General features: G+C 33.7%; 1 protein-coding gene across 1 annotated transcript; it reads left to right on the top strand.

Moving 5' to 3' along the window:
• The first annotated feature begins 2270 nt into the window (after positions 1–2270).
• On the top strand, positions 2271–17709 carry LOC105798782 (uncharacterized). Its single transcript, XM_012628994.2, has 5 exons — positions 2271–2391; positions 2581–2726; positions 16261–16445; positions 16953–17283; positions 17362–17709. Exons 1-5 carry the CDS (start codon positions 2271–2273, stop codon positions 17707–17709), a joined length of 1131 nt encoding a protein of 376 aa, XP_012484448.2.
• Positions 17710–18673: the final 964 nt, after the last annotated feature.

Raw genomic sequence — 18673 nt, 5'->3', positions numbered from 1 at the left:
ACCAACCTTCCGCAGAACTCAAGATAATCGGAGATCGGAGGCGTCTTGATTTGGTTTTAAACCCTCTCAGGCCCGAGGAAAAGGTAAGTCTCACCCTTTTCTTTTATACTATTTCTTTAAAAACAAAAAAGAATAGAAAATAACGAAAAGGGAAAAAAAACCGATTTCACCTTCAAAAAATCTTTGTATTCTCAGCGTTTTCTTTCAATTTTTGTATCCTTTTTTTGTTGTTTTTTACACTGAATCTCCCCCTATTACACAAAATCTGATTCGGTTTTATAGCCGACCTAGAGAAATAACAATAAAATCAATAAAAATCCCTTGATTCTCTGTATTTTGTTGTTATTTGTTTTTGAGTCTCGTTACAGGTACTGTTGGAGGAGAATGCGCGCGACATGCGTGAAGTAACGTGCGCAACATGCGGAGGCGACAGACGTGACGTGCGGAGGCTGTTGCGGCGTGCGTGTGGGAGCTACTGCGGCGCGAGTTTGCTACAGCGCCTAGGGTTTCTTTTTGGTTTTAGGCTGATGGGGCTTGGGTCAAATGGGATATTTGGGCTTAACAAAATTGGGCCCATTTATTGGTTTGGGCCCGGGCATATTTGGTCTTGTACAGCTGCCCCTCTTTGCTCGTTGTTGTGTATGGGAACAAAAGGCAATATTCGGTATTTTGGAGATTTAAAAATATTGTGCCCTAACTTACTAGGTGTGATGTTTTATTTCTTTAAAATAATAATATTTTATTATTTTATAATAATATTTTATTATTTCTTTAAAATAAATTTTCGACACTAAGACATTAAATAATCAATTTGGTACCGATTTTGGGCGTTACGAGGGTGATAATCCTTCCTCGTGCGTAACTGACTCCCGAACTCGTTTTCTAAAAATTCGTGGACCAAAATAATTTTAAGGTGAGCTGATCACACCTTAATAAAAGATCGGTGGCGACTCCAGTTTTTGTTTTTTAAGTCGACAACTAAATTTTTGTTTTCAAAAAACAGTTTCGACAGCTTGGCGACTCCACTGGGGACTTTAGAGAGTCGAGCCATAAACTGATTATGTTTGTCTTTGTGTCAGAAATCAAAAGTTTTTTTAAAAAAAATTCATGAGTTCCCTTCCTACTCATTGATTTTTTTCCATCATGGTGTTAGCAACTTTGTATTTGCATTTACATTTTGCATTACATGGTCTGTTTTACCCCTTTAAGTGGGAGCGAGAAACTAGTCCTTCGTGAGGTTTTCACCTCCGTGCAGGGTAGTGGACCGCTTCCGGGATACATCTATACCTATGTCTTCGTGAAATTTTCATCTCCATGCAGCCATAGGGAAATGTATCCCCCTGAACTGAACTCGATCCACCTAAGCCTATAATGGGTGAGGATCGAGGAATCTACTGGTTCGGGTACCCTTACTCTAGAAACTAAGCCTCATATAGTGAGCTTTAGGAACTTGCCCTAGGTAGAACAATACCAAACCCTAGTGGATTCCTGAATAAATGTTCTTGCTATTTCATGTTTGTATTGGATTATATCTTTTTGGTGTGATACTGACTTGGGTTTATTTTGTTTTGATTGCATGACATCATGATTGCATTGCATTTGCATCTTAGAAAAGAGATGTTGATTTGAGTTCGATTACTAGATTAGAAAGCTTGTTATGGAATACGGGTTTCTTGATAAGGTGGAAGATAATACGGTAGTCTGAAGAAAACATGGCACGAAAAGCCTAACAAGAGGAGTATACGACTTTGCTGCATGACCTGAGGATCCAAATTTGTCAAAGTTTATTCAAAAGTCATCAAAGGTCCCAATCTCATAAAGAAGCTAATGAACGTGAATGAGCAAGGATTTACGACCTAGATCAAACAAAAAGGAGATCAAATTCGTGAGATGTATCTTAATATCTGAAGGGTCGATGTCTTCACTTGGAGTACGAGGGTAAAGCCGTATATATATGTCTGCTTTATGTAAAGAGATTCGTTTTCTAGTAAAGTTTTTTAGTAAAAAATTGAACATGAATCAACGTCTCTTTTTTGCATTCATTTCATGCATTTGCATTTCATTACATCATATGCATTAAACACAGTTAAAGGATCCTAATTAACTAAAATCATTGCTCAGTTAACCTAGAAACCCACCAACTAACCAAACACCGTTACGGCACTCGAGCAAAGATTAAGGACATGGATCAGAGATTGGAAAAACTCGAACAGTGTCAGAAGGAGATGCAAGACCGACTTTAGCTACAGGTGCAGGAGCGGTTAGATAAGATGCAACAGGATATGTCTGAGAAGATGCGAGAATCCCAAGATGATATGATGGCGAAGCTAACCAAACTGTTGACTGGAGGAGGTGATAAGGGAAAGGGTCCCATGGCTGATGTCGAAGAGGGTAATGAACCACTCTATCCTCCAGGCTTAACTCCTCCACATGTTCGAACTCAGGCTGAATTTCCGCACAAACCCACTGTCACAATCAGGCCTCAGTAGTCCCAGGCTAGTGCTTCAAACTTTCAAGCTAGACTGGGCTCTAACCCCGAAAACTACCCTATTAACTCTGCCATTCCTGACTTCGATGAAGTGGCTGAAAAGGAAAGAATAAAGGAGGAGTTACCAAAGCAGCTAGAGAAAAGGTGCAAATGGCTCGAGGAGAAATTCAGGGCGATGGAAGTCACCGAAAGCTGTCGTGGGATTGACGCTAAAGAGCTGAGCTTAGTTCCTGATTTGGTACTCCCTCATAAGTTTAAGATGTCAGAATTTGAGAAGTACAATAGGACGGCTTGCCCAGAGGCTCATATCACCATGTTCTGCAGGCGAATGGCTGGATATGTTAACAATGACCAGCTATTAATACACTGTTTCCAAGATAGCCTAGCAGGGGCAGCATCTAAGTGGTACAATCAGCTGAGCCGTACCACGATTGATTCATGGAGGGACTTGGCACAAGCATTCATGAAACAGTATAGTCATGTGACAGACATGGCTCCTGATAGAATTACCCTTCAAAACATGGAGAAGAAGCCGAGCAAAAGCTTTAGGCAGTACACACAAAGATGGAGGGAAGTCGCAGTCCAAGTTCAACCACCGCTCTTAGAGAAAGAAATGACGATGCTTTTTATAAATACATTGAAAGCCTCGTTCATCACACATATGTTAGGAAGTGCCACAAAAAGCTTTTCTGACATAGTTATGAATGGTGAAATGATCGAAAATGCTATAAGAAGTGGGAAAATTGATACAGAGGAGAGTAACAAGAGGTCAGTCTCAAGGAGAAGAGAAAATGATGTGAACAATACGAGTTACTCTAAACCAGTTATTGTGAGTCAGCCAAGAAAGGTGGCTACTAACCAACAAGGTTCATGAAGACAAGAATCTGGAGTGAAACCAGGTACCGAGAAGCTCCAGTTCACACCAATTCCGATGTCATATAAGGAGTTGTATCAAAGCTTGTTCGATGCGCATGTTGTTGCTCCTCATTACTTAAAACCTGCACAACCTCTGTATCCTAAGTGGTATGATGCGATCGCACAATGTGACTACCACGCAGGCATTACGGGGCACTCAATAGAGAATTGCATTACCTTCAAAAAGCTAGTTGAAAAATTCATCAACATGGGTATTGTCAAGTTGGGTGACTCATCAAGTGCAGAAAATCCGTTACCCAATCATGATTGAGGATGGAGGGACTGCAGCGTATGAAGAAGTGGTGAGAAGTTTGCACTCGATGCCATGTATGCAGACACAATTAAAAGGGTCCTTGTTAGATATTCGTCTTAGAGGTATTCTAAATAATGGGACTGTAGAGGAAACCCCTGAAGTATTTAGAGTCTGTTAGAGTAATGTTCAGAACACACTTGTTGCTTTCAGCCTAGAAGCAATAGGAATTTCTTTGTGAAATAGGCTCACGTCTGAACATTATTATTTTAATGAAATACATTATTGCAATCATCTTTGAGCAAATGTTCTTTCATTCTTTACGATTTTTTATTCTTTTGAATTTTTCCTGCCAAACCATTTATTCATTCATATTATTCATACATTCTTTTGTATATTCTTCGGTACCCACTATGGGTCCCCAAATATCAATGACATGAGTGACGTTGCTACAGACTCAAAATCGCCTTTTGAGTGAGACATGTGTTTAGAGGGATCTCATGACTTTGAAGATGTCATAAATTGTAGCTTATCTCCTGACTTGTTGAGGATGGTAAAGCAATAAGAGAAACAAATGAGACAATAGAGACTGTGACCTTGAGAGAACTTGCATGACCGAGCAAGAGTTTAAAGATATCTTTACATTGCCATACCAGGATATGCCCGGGTTAGCATTGTCATTGTAATCTGAATAGCAGTACGACATCAAAAATCTACAGTATATTCAAGATAAACATCATAAATAATGCAGTGAAAATTCTTTATCGGGGCAATGCCTTTCTCTTTAGTTTATCACGGTTCTATCCATTGAAATCAAAATTTTTTATCTCCGAGTATTGGCTGAGCTGAAGTTAGATGAAGCAGAATAGACCCAATCTTGATATCACGGTCAGATATACTAGAAACGGACGATGCAAGCCTACAACAAAAAGGTTCGTCCTAGAGAGTTTCCCGAGGGGGACCTAGTGTTGAGAATATTCTTCCTCTTCAGAAGGATTTCAGAGGAAAATGGATGTCAAATTAGGAAGGACTTTACGTTGTAAAAATGGCCTTTTCTGGAGGAGCATTAATCTTGAGTCAGATGGATGATAAAAAACTTGCCTTGTCCTATAAACTCAGGTTCAGTCAAGAAATCCTTTGCTTAAGAAGGAGAAGGAACTAAGGTTAAAACCCGCAAGGGGCGCTTTGATTTCTAAAAAAGACTAAGGTGAAAACCCCCCAAAGGGCGCTTTGAGTCCAAAAAAATAAAAAGAAAAATAAAAAAGAAAAATGGAGAGGCCAAGGTGAAAACCCGCAAAGGGCACCTTGAGACCAAAGGGGATTTGAGTTGAAAACCCAAAAAGGGCTACTCAAATATTGATCAGAATGGGGCACGAGGTAATCAGAGCAACTCGAATTTCTGTCGGATCGAGGCATATGGTGATCTTGTTATACCTGAATTAGCAGGAAAGGGTAGGCGACATATTGGGGCATCGACAAAGTACTGTAGATCTCCTAAACACATGTTAAACTCAAAATGGTCTTCAGAGAGTTTGTATAGAGAAGTTCAAGCGGCGATATCTGGGGCACCTAATCCGTATACCATTTTTGTTATTCTTGGAACACTTTATTCATTTCCAAGATACATATTCCTAAATCAATTCCTTTGTTATCCATCTTTATCATTATTGACAATTTACTCATTTTGAGCTATGCTCAAAACCAATTCTATTCTTATCCATGATCTTTTTTGCAAGCATGTTGCATTAGAATAATGATTAATGGACTAATAAAACTTTCACAAGGGAAGTTTTGCATATTACTCTAGAAGTTTCTGAATAATATAGGAACCTCAAACAAGACTATTGTTTAGAACGCACCAGGTTGGAAATCTGATAAAGAAGAGTCTAAATTAAGACTATCCCTTTGAATTTTCTTGTCTAAAGTATTAATTGAACAAAAGGGCAATATGTCGTATTGGTGATAAAGCTTCAATGAACAAGCAAACAATAATCACTGAATATTAGGAAGAAGTTGTTCTTGGAGAAGATTTCTTCATTTGTGCATGAGCATTTGGTGTAATGCCCTGGGAATGGTGTAAAAGACCAAAAAATTTCACATCTTTTATCCTTGAATTGTGATAGCAGGGGATTAAAAAGGCCAAATCTTTTTACTCTTCGGTTACAACGGGAGAAAGATGGTACAAATTGTACATCCCAGCAGATCAAACTTGAAGGTTTATAGTGAGGGCAATCTGGTCAAGTGTTTCTTTGGAGACGCCAGCCGAGCAAAAGGCGTTATAGCACATTGGCAATAAAACATTGATAAACTTAGAGTAATAATAACTCGAGCGTTAAAATATTATTTTCATGACATTCTGCATTCATTCAAATGTCATTTGTACATGTCTAGTTAGGAGAATTTGATTCATTCTGTTCATGACATCCTAATCCCTAGGCATAATTAGGTTCATAATTGAATCATACAGATCGTGTTCCATAGAGAATAGATCGGTGAAATCATAAAGCCTTATCCCCCTGAGCAACAGTGGAGCAGGTTGAAAGAAGCAAATCTTGTCTTCATGTATTGGCGTGAAGTAGATCGAAGATAACAGATCTTATCTGCCTAAGTAGTAGTGGAGCAGATCAAATATGGTGGATTTTACCTCCTTGAAGTTATAGTGGAGTACATTGAAGCCAGTAATTCTATCTCCCTGGGCAACAGTGGAATAGATTGAAGATTATAGATCTTATCTCCCTAAGAAGTAGTTGAGCAGATCGAAGATGGTGGATTTTACCTCCCTGAGGTTACAGTGGAGTACATTGAAGCTAGTAATTCTATCTCCCTGGGCAACAGTGGAATAGATTGAAGATTACAGATTTTATCTCCCTAAGCAGTAGTGGAGCAGATCAAAGATGGTGGATTTTACCTCCCTGAGGTTACAGTGGAGTACATTGAAGCCAGTAATTCTATCTCCCTAGGCAACAGTGGAATAGATTGAAGATTACAGATCTTATCTCTCTAAGCAGTAGTGGAGTAGATCAAAGATGGCAGATTTTACCTCTCTGAGGTTACAGTGGAGTACATTGAAGCCAGTACTCCTATCTCCCTGGGCAACAGTGGAATAGATTGAAGATTATAGATCTTATCTCCCTAAGCAGTAGTGGAGCAGATAAAAGATGGCAGATTTTACCTCCCTGAGGTTGCAGCGGAGTATATTGGAGCCAGTAATTCTATCTCCCTGGGCAACAGTGGAATAGATTGAAGATTACAGATCTTATCTCCCTAAGCAGTAGTGGAGTAGATCAAAGATGGTGGATTTTACCTCCCTGAGGTTACAGTGGAGTACATTGAAGCCAGTAATTCTATCTCCCTGGGCAACAGTGGAATAGATTGAAGATTACAGATCTTATCTCCCTAAGCAGTAGTGGAGCAGAGCAAAGATGGCAGATTTTACCTCCCTGAGGTTATAGTGGAGTACATTGAAGCCAATAATTCTATCTCCCTGGGCAACAGTGGAATAGATTGAAGATTACAGATCTTATCTCCCTAAGTAGTAGTGGAGCAGATCAAAGATGGTGGATTTTACCTCCCTGAGGTTACAGTGGAGTACATTGAAGCTAGTAATTCTATCTCCCTGGGCAACAGTGGAATAGATTGAAGATTACAGATCTTATCTCCCTAAGCAGTAGTGGAGCAGATCAAAGATGGCAGATTTTACCTCTCTGAGGTTACAGTGGAGTACATTGAAGCCAGTAATTCTATCTCCCTGGGCAACAGTGGAATAGATTGAAGATTACAGATCTTATCTCCCTAAGTAGTAGTGGAGTAGATCAAAGATGGTAGATTTTACCTCCCTGGGGTTGCAGCGGAGTATATTGGTGCCAGTAATTCTATTTCCCTGGTCGGTAGTGGAATTGATCGAAGAAAGTAGATCTTGTCTTCATGTATTGGCATGAAGTAGATCAAAGAGAGCAGATCTTGTCCTCCATACTGGTGGTGAAGTAGATCGAAGATACAAGTCTTATGTCCCTGAAGTTACAGTGGAGCAGACAAAAATAACCAGTCCTATCTCCTTGGAGTTGCAATGGAGTGGATTAAAATCACAGATCTCATCTCTCTGAAGTTGCAGTAGAGCAGATCGCATCAGAGTTATCTTTAAGTTGTAGCAGAACAAATTGAAGCTACAAGTCTTATCTCCCTGAAGTTGTAGTGGAGCAGATTAAAGATAGCAAATTTTGTTCTTTTGAGAAGCTACAACATTTGAATCATATCTCCCTGACATTGCAGTGGAGTAGATTGAAACACTAGTCCCTATACCTCTGAAGATGCAGTAGGAAGGAATGAGGCTACTTGAAGAAGAAAAGCATTGAAGAAGTCGAAGCTCAGTAAGACCGGGCACAATTGGGCTTTTAGTCTTTGCTCTGTTCCCGTTACACGACAACGAGCAAAGAGGGGCAACTGTACAAGCCCAAATAAGGTCGGGCCCGCACAAAACAAAGCAGGCCTGAACCCATCTAAAGCCTAATTACCCTAGCCCAATACAAACCCCAGCCCAAAAACACTGAAAGCAGAAACCCTAACGCCACTCAACCTAGTCGCAGTAGCCTCCCCGCCTCCAATAGACCCCGACCGGCGCACATTTCGGGACTAGCTCCTCCATGCGCACGTTTCTCTCCATGAATACCTGCAAAACGAACTCAAGGAGTCCAATAGAGAGAAAACAACAAAATAATAGATTTATTCGATTTAGTTTTTCTTTTTTTCGGGCTATATAAAGTCGTTTGATTTTGTAAAAAAGGGGGATTTTTGAGTGTAAAAAAACATACGAAAATAGGGAGGACACGAAAAACAGAGGGAAAAAGTGAGAGATACAAAATTTTTTGGAATACAAAAAGGTGATTTTTTTGGGGGTTCTATTTTCTTACTTTCGTTTTTTATTTATTTTCATTTTATTTATTTTATTTTTTGTTTAAAATATAAAGAAAAGGGGAAAGAGACTTACCTAGTCGCCGGAGTCGTCAGGCCAGTGTCTTCTCCGATGAAATCGGGTCGTGGAGGCGTAGGCCGAGCAGCGACGCAAAGCTGGGTTAAGGAACCCTAGCAGAGCACCTTCCCCCCTTTCTCTGTTGTTTTAAGAAAAAGAAAAATGAATTAGAATGGTGTTTTTGAAAGAAAATTTTAGTTTTTTATAATGAAGACGAAAACGGCACCGTTTTGATGGCCAGACCCGCGCGGTAACCCGACCCGGAGGGGAGGATCCACGTGTTCTGGCCGAATGGGATATTTGCGCTATTAGTCCTTTTTTTTGCAACGCGCTTCAATCAAATCTTTTTTTTTCTCTTTAATTTGGCCACACATTTTGTTTTTCGTCTTAATTTAATCCAGTGCTGTGCAGCATGTAGGAGGGCGGGATTAATTTCCCTTTTGGTCCTCCATTGTTTCCTGCGCAATCAAGTTGGTTTTTTTATTTATTTTCGAATTTGCCCCCGCTTTTTCGTCTTTTATTCAATTCAATCCATTTTTTTACATTATTATTATATTTTTATTATTACTTGTTTATTATTCTTATTATTATTTATTATTATTTATTATTTTCATGTACATATATGCATATTGTTTTTATATTTCGGATTCTAATTTTTTATATATAATACATATATATGCATGTTTTTTTCAAAGTATACTGCATGGTCATTTTATATAATATATATACAGTTGTTGTAGTATATGTATATATTTCCAAGCTTTTATAAATGCATGCATATACTTATGCACACGATTTTTTTATTTTTATTTTCCTAACTTTTATATACTTTATATTTTATATATATATACACTTATACATTTCTATTATTTTTTAAAATTATGTACACAAATACATATTTTATATTTTTATTTTACTTTCAGAATTTTCACATGTATATTTGTAAAATAAACATACATATTTTTTAGAAGTTATTATAAGTTTTTCTGCATATTTCATTTTTATATGTATACCTATATGTATGTGTTTTAATATGCATACATATTTGCAAATTTACTTGTATATTGTACTTATATATATATTTGTAAATATTTATTCATATTGGTCTTAAATTAAAATTTTGTTTCATACCATACATTAACTTTAACATACCTTTCGAGGAATATATTTTGGTTTTGTCAAAACATTAAAATCATCATATTTTATAAATTTTCAAAGTATTTGGCGTTCATAATTCTCGAGAAAGACCGTGTCCTAACTTACTGGATTGCGATTATTCTTCGATGAATTTAGAACGCTAAGTATTCATTTTGCATTAAATTCGCAAATTTTAAATAAAAGCTTATTCTTGGGAGTTCAAAAATGTTGGGTCCTAATTTACTGGTCCTGATATTTTGACTTCTCGAAATAAGAATTTTCAAAAGCAAAAGGCAATATTCGGGTATTTTGAAGATTTAAAAATATTGTGCCCTAACTCACTGGGTGTGGTGTTTTATTTCTTTGAAATAAGAATGTCTTACTATTTGTTTTTATTCATGAAATAAAAAGTTTTCTTTTAAAATCTTTTCAAATTTTCGACCCCAAGACATTAAATAATCATTTTGGTACCGATTTTGGGCGTTTCGAGGGTGCTAACCCTTCCTCGTGCATAACTGACTCCCGAACCTGTTTTCTCAAATTTCGCAGACCAAAATTGTTTTTAAGGTGAGCCGATCACACCTTAATCAAGGATCGGTGGCGACTCCCATTTTCGTTTTTAAAGTCGACAACTCAAATTTTTGTTTTCAAAAAGCGGTTTTGACACCCATGATATAAGTAAATATATATATATAACAATTTTTTAAAAAAAAAATTGATATAATAATTAAATATTTCTTTTGTAAAATGGTAAAGTTGAGATTAAAATTATAATTTTTGAGTTAAAATCCTATCATGTGTGAGTATTTTAAAAATTTTATATGAGAAAATAAAATTGCCCTCAAAATAATATCTATTACTCACAAAATAATGGGCTTTTGGTAACTTTATGAGTTGACGGTGGTGGTGACACTAACTCAATCAAAATCTTAAATATAGTAAAGATCAAAATCTTAAATATAGTATAGATAATTCTAACATTATTAAAAGTTACTTTTTAAAAATATACTTTCCATTTTTAAAAATAGTTTGTTTGTAACAATTTTATAACAACATCAAATTTCAAAACAAAGATTAAAATATTAAATTTTAGAATTTAAATTTTTATATGTTATTTTTAAAATTAACCTAATTAATCAATTAAATTATGAGAAAATATTTAATACACTATTGGTGGAGTTTTTAGACTCCACAAGTAGGGCCAGGTGGTCAAGTGTCCTATAAAAGTATAATAAAATATTTAAAAATATTTAAAAAACACATAAAATCTTTTAAAATTACTTGTAAAATAAAAAATTACAGTGTCCATATATTAAATACTACCTCTTAAATTATACCCAAAAGATTTTTATGATATTGAAAGAGAAAATTTTAAGATATGTTTGAAAAAATTTTAATTTTCTTTAGATTTTAAAAATTTTAGCACTTTAAATTCCATCAATTCATAATACTACTAATCAGAATCACATTTTTGAAACAGTATTTTTAAAAAATATTAGTATTGGAATTTAATAAAATATTTATAATAGAAAATTAATAATATTAAAAATAAAATAAGAAAGATATGTATATTAGATCTATAAGAACGAATATATATTTAATAGCATGAAAAATATAAAATTATATATTGAAATGAATTTTGCAATTAGATTTGTAAAAAATTGCATGGATAGGAAAATAAAATAAATTCTAATCTCTTAGTCAAAATCAAGAAATAAGTACCTCGGAGGTCCCTATATTATAAAGAGTAAATCAAATTAGTAGTTCTATTATTAAATGAATCAATTTAGTACCTATAATATTTAAAAATAAATAAATTCAAATTGTAGTAGAGTTGACATTTATTGTATAAAAATGTCTTGAATAATTTTTTAATTGCATTCAATTCTAAACAAAAGATTTCATTTATATAACCATAAAAACTTTAAAAATATTAACTCTATTAAACAATAAATTATATTTTTAAATAATAAATGTTAATTCTATTTCAATTTAACATTATTTGATTCTTATTAGTGATGTAAGAAGTAAATTAATCAATTTAATAATAGGAGACTAATTTGATTAAGTCACTATAATAGAGGGATACCAAAGGAATTGTAGAAATTGTGCCTTCTAAAATTGACACGTAGAAATTTTGTTTTTAATCGTTTGGCAATGATGGAAAGAAAAGAATGGGAGAGAAAATAAAAATAAAAAAAAAGAAGAGAAAATGTATTTTTGTTTTATTTTTTATATTTAAAATATTATATATTTATTTTTCATTCAAAGAAGAGGAAAACTATTATTATATTTTATTTTTGTAGAGAAAACAACATAAAGCGAAAACACTATAATGTTATATTAATTCCTCATAGAACTGAAAAAAATCTTATTATTTATATTTTAAAATAATATATTTAAAGTGATTAATTCGCAAACTCATGAATTGATTGAAGTTTCGCATGTGATCGTCTAAGGTAAAATTTTAAAATAAAAAAAAATATTTAAATAAGCATTTTAAATTTAATTTAATTTTATATGATTTGATCTCTACGTCCACTTAGGGTCTGTTTGATTGATGGAATTGATTTTCTGTAAAATGTTTTCCAACTTTTCTAGCGTTTGTTTGGTGGAAAACATTTTCCATTTGGAAAATGAACTCCAAAACACGGGAAAATGGCTTACACTTTTAAGGAAAATGTCTTACCCTTTCAATTTCCGTAAGACATTTTCAGCTCTCCTCTCTATCGCCTCCTTCATTCCTTCCTTCATTTCCGTTAGAAAACTTCTTGTGTTTATCGATTTTCCAGTAACCCCCCACCCTCCTCCTTCATTCCTTCATTCCTCTCTATCGATTATCGCAGTGGTTTTTCATTTCCTCGGTTCCCTCCTCTCCGTATCCGTCCAAATTGCCGATCCAAACGTTCTCAGTTTCTGACCACCATTTTTTTTTTTTTGCTATCTCCACTCCAATTTTCGTCAGATCTCTGGGAAATTTTAGGTAACTTTATCCCTTACATTTTTTCATTTTTTATGGTTTTATTTTCAATTTTTATTTCTGGGAAATTTCAACCTGTAAAATGCGAACTTGTGTCTGGTTTCATTTCATAAGAAAATGTTAGTGCATTGTTCAGTAATAAGTTACATTGTTGACACTGATTAGATTGTAAAAGGGTTTTAGGTTTTTATGCACGAAAATTGGGTAATGCAAGGTGTTGATTTCATATCTTGCTATTCTCAAGCTTGCTGAACCTACCTGCAAACTGTATATTGATTTGCATTTTTGTATGGCAAAATAGGTCTCTAGATGATGCCTTGAATTCATCCTAAACAGAGTAATATGTCTTACAAGATTTTGTTCTGATTTGTAGGGTCTGCAATATTATTACTTCCCAATATATAGCTTCCCCTGTCATACAATAGAGATTAGTAGCTTAAATCCATGTCGAGTATTTTAAGTCAAAAACACAAATTGCCTTGTTTGATAGCAACTGGTTGGCAAGCAGGAAATAAAGGGCCCTGACTTCAAATTTAGGGTAATAAATTATGGGCTAAGGTTAGTGAAGGTATGTGTGCCTTTGTAGTAGCCATGCTCACCTTCACCTCTGATATACAAGTATTGAGAATTCTAAGTATTGAGAATTCTAAGTAAATTTGTTTGTTTGAGTTAGAGTATTTTTCCAATGAAAAATTAGAGTTGAGGTAATTATTTAGTTAAGAATTGATATATTGTAATTTCAAAAATAAAAATCAATCCATTAATGATTTGTGTTTGTTTTTTATTGCTCCTAACAGTTCTAATTTCTTTCTATGCTTGACCTTCAGCTGTATAGTTCTTGTTGTCCTAGCCTCTACCTCAGCATTCTTACTCCTGTTGGTGGCCTTGGTTGATATTTTCATAAGAGGCTGGTGTTGAGCATCTTTGGAATGTCTTTTTTCTTGATTCTAGTCTGCCAATGGCATGGCATTTGTGGTTGTTATATGTTTGTGGTGTGCTTGATATATGATTTGGTATAATATGCATTTGTGGTTGTTATAATTCGGTTCAAGTGAATTAAGCATGATTGTTGGATGTGTTTGGGTATGGTTTATTATTGATTTACATTTTTACTCTGATTTGTTAGTATTATTTGGGAAATGGCAATGATGAGCTGTTTTATTTGGTTGATGGTAGGTAAATACATATGTGGCTATGTCATGAATTTTGGTAATTTTGGCATGATTTATAGCATATGGAATTGGCATGTGGACTGATTGGCTAAATTACATGATGAGTAATGATTAATGTTAGTCAAGTGAGCAATGTATGATTAATGTATGAATTGGCATATGTGTCTTTCTCTGATTAGCACTTATTGATCTATTAGTATTATTTGGGAAATGGCAGTGATGAGCTGTTATATTTGGTTGATGGTAGGTAAATACATACGTGCCTATGTCATGAATTTTGGTAATTTTGGCATGATTTATAGCATATGGAATTGGCATGTGGACTAATTGGCTAAATTACATGATGAGTAATGATTAATGTTAGTCAAGTGAGCAATGTATGATTAATGTATGAATTGGCATATGTGCCTTTCTCTGGTTAGCACTTACTGATATGTTAGTATTTGTTAGTATTTGTTAGCACTTAATGATCTGTTAGTATTTGATGCTAGAGAAAAGGGGTGATGAATGTTCATTTGATATCTAGCATCTTTGGCTTGTGTTTGAAGGTTTAAACTAACATTTATGATTTTATAGTAGATCTAGAATTTGAGTTTGCCATCCTCACATGGCTTTTGCCAACTTCCTTTGTTCAATCAGTTTCAGTTTTTTGAGAAGGATTATCATTGAACATTAGAATGCTAAAGTTTGGTTTCAGTTAATCAGATGTTTTACGCACATTAAAAAGGTCTTGGATTGTTCTTTTCGTTGATATTTTTATAAACAGCTAAATAACACTTTTCATAGAAAACCAAAAAGGCTGGTTTGAGTAAGTGGAGGCATCTGCTTTTTTCATGCTGAAAATGGAGCAAACAAAATCATGCTGGACATTTGAGATTATAGCAATTATAGCAGTGCACTTAAACATTATTTATTTTTTATAAAAATTAATAAATTTATAATTTAAAAAATTATAAAAAAATAGAAATAAAAAAATTTATAACATTGTCAATTTTTTTTGTTTAGATTTCAAAATAAAGAAAGAAAACACACTTGTTAGCAATTTATAATTTAATTTTTATATTTTAAAAAGAGGCATCACCATTTTAATAATGTATTAAAGTATTGCACCTAATAATATATTGATTTTAAATGAATTCCATTGAAATTTCCCATTCAAGTTCTTGATTAAATATATAATGAGGATTAATTAATTAATTATACATGAAAGATAACCTAATAATATATAACAAAATCTTGCACCAATCAAACTCATGATTCAACACATTAGTTACAATTCTTTCACAATTTCCTACAAGAAAACTCATTTGTCATGCTTTCATTTTCATATGCTTATCAAATATAAGTATTGTATTAACCAAATCATTTATTGAAGTATTGTATTAACTATGATCAATATATTTTAAGTGGTACTTTCAAAATATTATTATGCAATTATAATTAGCTTGATATGTATGTATGCACTTTTAGTCATGGTAACTTTATGTGATCTTATGAAACTCTTGCATCTTTTTTGTAGTGATCATATATTTGTGTGGCATTATTTTGTGTATATGGATCGTAATCAACATCAAATGGCAATTGTCGGAGTCGTGGCTTCAGTTTTAGCTTTTGGGGCTCTTTGGATTAAAAAATTAGAAACTAGGAAGGAAATTGCTTCTCGCCCTCGTGTGAATCGAGATTATGAAAGAGAAAATTATATTAATAGTATTTTATATAGTGGTGACCAGAATTGTATTGATGTGATAAGATGAGACCGATAGCCTTTTTTAATTTATGTGATATTCTTAGTAGGAATAATTTATTAAAATCATCTAAATCTGTCAATATTAGGGAGCAAGTAGTTATATTTTTACATATAATTGGTCATAATGTAAGGTTTCGAGTGATTGGATCTAGATATTATAGATCAACTGAGACAGTTCACCGTTACTTTAGGATTGTATTGAGAGCTATTTTGAAATTGTATACACTAGTTATTAGATTACCTGATGAGTCAACTCCTAGTGAAATTAGAAACAATCCAAGGTTTTATCCTTATTTTAAAGATTGTATTGGAGCATTAGATGGAACTCATATTCGTGCATCCATTCCACTTAGCATTCAAGGAAGATTTCGTAGCCGTAAAGGGGGGAAGACATAAATGTATTAGCTGCCATTACATTTGATTTGAAATTTTCCTATGTTCTAGCTGGTTGGGAAGGTAGTGCACATGATTCTCGTATTTTAAGTGATGCACTTTCACGCCCAGGAGGATTACGAATTCCAGAAAGTAATATTTATCATTAAATAGCAAATAGTTCTAGTAAGCTCATAGTTTATTACTATTAATTATGTATTGTAAAATTGTAGGTAAATATTATCTTACTGATGCTGGATATGGCATTCGAAATGGATGTATTACCCCATATTGGTGTTCGATATCATTTAAAAGAGTTTGCTGCTGAAGGGCCTAAAAATGCAAAGGAACTCTTTAATCTTCATCATTCATCATTACGAATCACTGTTGAACGTGTTTTTAGGATTTTGAAGAAACGGTTTCGTGTATTAGATGCTAAACCATTTTGGAATTTTCAAACTTAGGTAGATATAGTTTTAGCTTGTTGTATCATTCATAATCATATAATGGGAGTTGATCCTAGTGATTTACTTAATCAAGGATTATACGAGGCGTCTGAGTCTAATTTGATAATATCAACTCTCACGGAGTGAGAAGAAAGACAAGAAGTAAGAGAATGATCTGCTTAGAGAGATGAAATTGCACAAACTATGTGGACTGATTATATGGCTAGAAATATTAGGTAGGTTTAGGGCTTAGGGTTATTGTTTCTATGTTATGTATGTTTTAGTATTAAAATTGTTTTTTTTTTTTTGTAAATGTTGTTGGATAATGATATTGAAATTTTAGTTTGTTGGATTTTGATATATGTCTTGAATTTTTTAGATACTGATTATGTTTTAAGCTTGTTGGATATTGAATTTATTATTATGTTTTTAGCTTGTTGGATATTGAAATGATTGACAATGACAATTATTTAATGTAGAATGGGTAAGGGCAACAAAGAAGGGACCTCCAAACAATTTAGGTGGACAAAACCGATGGAACATGTTTTCCTTGAAATTCTAGCAAAGGAGGCTCGAAAAGGAAATAAGCCTTCTAATACTTTCAAAGCGGTTTCTATTAATCGAGTTGTCGACGCCATTTCTGAAAGATTCCAAGTCCAATGCGATGCGAAGCATGTGGAAAATCATTTGAGGACAGTAAAAAACCAGTGGCAGATTATATGCAAAATTCGAGGTGAAAGTGGTTTTGGATGGGATGATAACATGAAAATGATCACATGTGATAGAGCGACATATGATGTAGCAGTGATGGTAATATATGTATATATATGTTAAGTATATTTCAATTGATTTTTACTTGTTATTCTAATTGTGTATAATATCCAATAGGCACACAAGAAGTATGAACCATTTTTGAATAAAAGCATTGATCATTATGATGAAATGGCTTTGGTTGTTGGCAAAGATATGGCAACAGGGAGTTTTGCCAGAACATTTGCTGACATAGATTTGGATGATGGTAATGAAGATTCAATGCCTGTAGACTGCGGCAATGAAGAGGCTGAAGAGGTAAGAACAAATGTATATTCATCTGGCACATCCAAACATAAAAGAAAAAGTGTTCAAGAAAGTGTCGTTGATGAACAAATTAAATTTGTGGGTGAACAACTTGGAAAATTGCTAATGCTTTGGAGCAATTTACTGCTGATAAGACATCACAGCTTTACGAACAAATGATGTCGATGGAGGAAGAAGGATTTGATGATGACTTCATGTGTTCTGTGTTTGATTATCTAGTAAGTCATGAATCCGAGGCCAAATTTTTTTTAGTTAAAAATAAGAAGCATAAAAAAATTTGGCTTCAAAAACTTTCTCAAGGTTGAAGATATTGATACTTTTATGTGGTGTAATATTATGCACTTGGACAATGTTGTTACTATGTGGTGTACTATTAATTATGTATTTGGATAAATTATTAATTTCTAGTATTCATTGTGGTTTTGAAGCTAATTTATAATTATTCAATTCTTGTTTTTATTTTTTAACACAATTACAAATAATTTATTTGATATTAGTTGTTTTCAATTTATGACGTTAATATTGTAGCTTAATAATTGATTATTATTATAAATAAATCATTGCAATATATGTAAAATCAATTTAAAATATAAAATTTATTAATATATATTAATATATGTAAAACAAATTTTCCGGAAAATATTTTCAGAAATCACCAAACAATGAAAAAATATTTTACATGATTCATCCAAACACTAGAAAATATTTTCCAGTAAATCATTTTACAGAAAAGTAAAATATTTTCAAGAAATCATTTTACGGAAAACATTTTACTGGCAAACGGTGCTGTTTGGAAAAGGGGAATCCGTGCGTCTGACCTTAAATGGTCTATTTGCGCGCTCGGTCCCCTATTCTTGCAGTGCGTCTAAATTGAATTTCTGATTTCTTGTAAATTTTCCCGCATGTTTTGTTTTTGTTCCATTTTGGCCCATTGCTGCGCAGCGTTTTGGAAGGCAAGAATAATTTCCCTTTTGGTCCTCCACTGTTGTGCGTGCATTCAATGTGGTCTTGTCTTTAATTTGCTTCGAATCTACCCCATCTTTTCGTTTTTAATTCAATTTAGTCCATTTTAGTTTTTTTTATTTTTTAAATATTTATCATTATATCATTATTTATTATTATT

This window comes from Gossypium raimondii, chromosome 9, assembly GCF_025698545.1.
Source record: "Gossypium raimondii isolate GPD5lz chromosome 9, ASM2569854v1, whole genome shotgun sequence".
In the NCBI taxonomy this organism is placed as follows: Eukaryota; Viridiplantae; Streptophyta; class Magnoliopsida; order Malvales; family Malvaceae; genus Gossypium; species Gossypium raimondii.
Note: the sequence above shows the minus strand (reverse complement) of the source record. Positions and strands in the feature narration are given on the sequence as shown.

Bases quoted from the DNA above. Each gene is read 5' to 3' on its own strand.
- LOC105798782 (XM_012628994.2), top strand. From the start codon at position 2,271: ATGCAACAGGATATGTCTGAGAAGATGCGAGAATCCCAAGATGATATG. The intron at 2,727-16,260 runs GTACTCCCTCAT...GTAAAATTGTAG, and splicing joins TGAGCTTAGTTCCTGATTTG to GTAAATATTATCTTACTGAT. The intron at 16,446-16,952 runs GTTTCGTGTATT...TATTTAATGTAG, and splicing joins TTTAGGATTTTGAAGAAACG to AATGGGTAAGGGCAACAAAG.